The 717-nt window shown below is 30.5% G+C and overlaps 1 protein-coding gene across 1 annotated transcript; it reads right to left on the reverse strand.

The window, feature by feature from the left end:
* Positions 1-224: 224 nt before the first annotated feature.
* Positions 225-517, reverse strand: LOC108554529 (peptidyl-prolyl cis-trans isomerase CWC27 homolog; the record flags this gene model as incomplete). The annotated part of the gene is made up of 2 exons (XM_017909838.1): positions 426-517; positions 225-353 (listed from the first exon to the last, which is right to left on the reverse strand). Coding segments are annotated over exons 1-2 (207 nt in total), but the record flags the coding sequence as incomplete, so codon positions are not given.
* Between the last annotated feature and the right edge of the window lie 200 nt (positions 518-717).

Here is a 717-nt window from a genome sequence, read left to right on the forward strand (position 1 = left end):
TTCCTGTACTATTATTCTTGGTATAATATCAGAAAATGGATTGTTCAATATTATAGTTTTTATAAATCTTGGAGGATAAAGTGGTCTATCATTCTACAAAACAGAGGAAATATTATATTTATATCAAGAATTGATATATTTTCTTGTAAACATTAAATTTACCTCATCTACAGATGCTTCTTCAAGTTCAAGAATGTTATATATTGTTTCTCCAGTAACTTTACCAAAGATTCTATGTTTATTCTGTAATTCTGGTGTAGAACCAAGAGTAAAGAAGAATTGGGATTCATTGTCATCTCTGCCACGGCAATTGAACCTCGTCGACGAAAATGTAATCTTGTATGAAATTCGTCCTAAAACACATGTATCCAATAATTATTTTTGAATAAGAAAGGAATTCCTTTTGTTTCTAAATATAGTCTCACTTTAAATGGTTCTTCATATATGCTTTTACCACCTTCCCCTGTACCTGTGAGATCATTTCCTCTTCTCACTGCTTTCATTCAAACCTCTCTCTTTTCTTTATGTACCTCAGCTCTACCATTCTGAAATATAACACATTACTGCTGGTCAACAACATTTCTCTATGTAATAGCTTACATTTAATTTTCTACATTTATCATTTACCAACATTCAGACTCTATATGCAATTTATCTTTACCTTTTCTAATTATTACCAAGTGTTCATTCTCCATCTCTCCAATGATCCTCATATTT

Source organism: Eufriesea mexicana, unplaced genomic scaffold, assembly GCF_001483705.2.
Source record: "Eufriesea mexicana isolate 0111107269 unplaced genomic scaffold, ASM148370v2 scaffold26363, whole genome shotgun sequence".
Classification (NCBI taxonomy): Eukaryota; Metazoa; Arthropoda; class Insecta; order Hymenoptera; family Apidae; genus Eufriesea; species Eufriesea mexicana.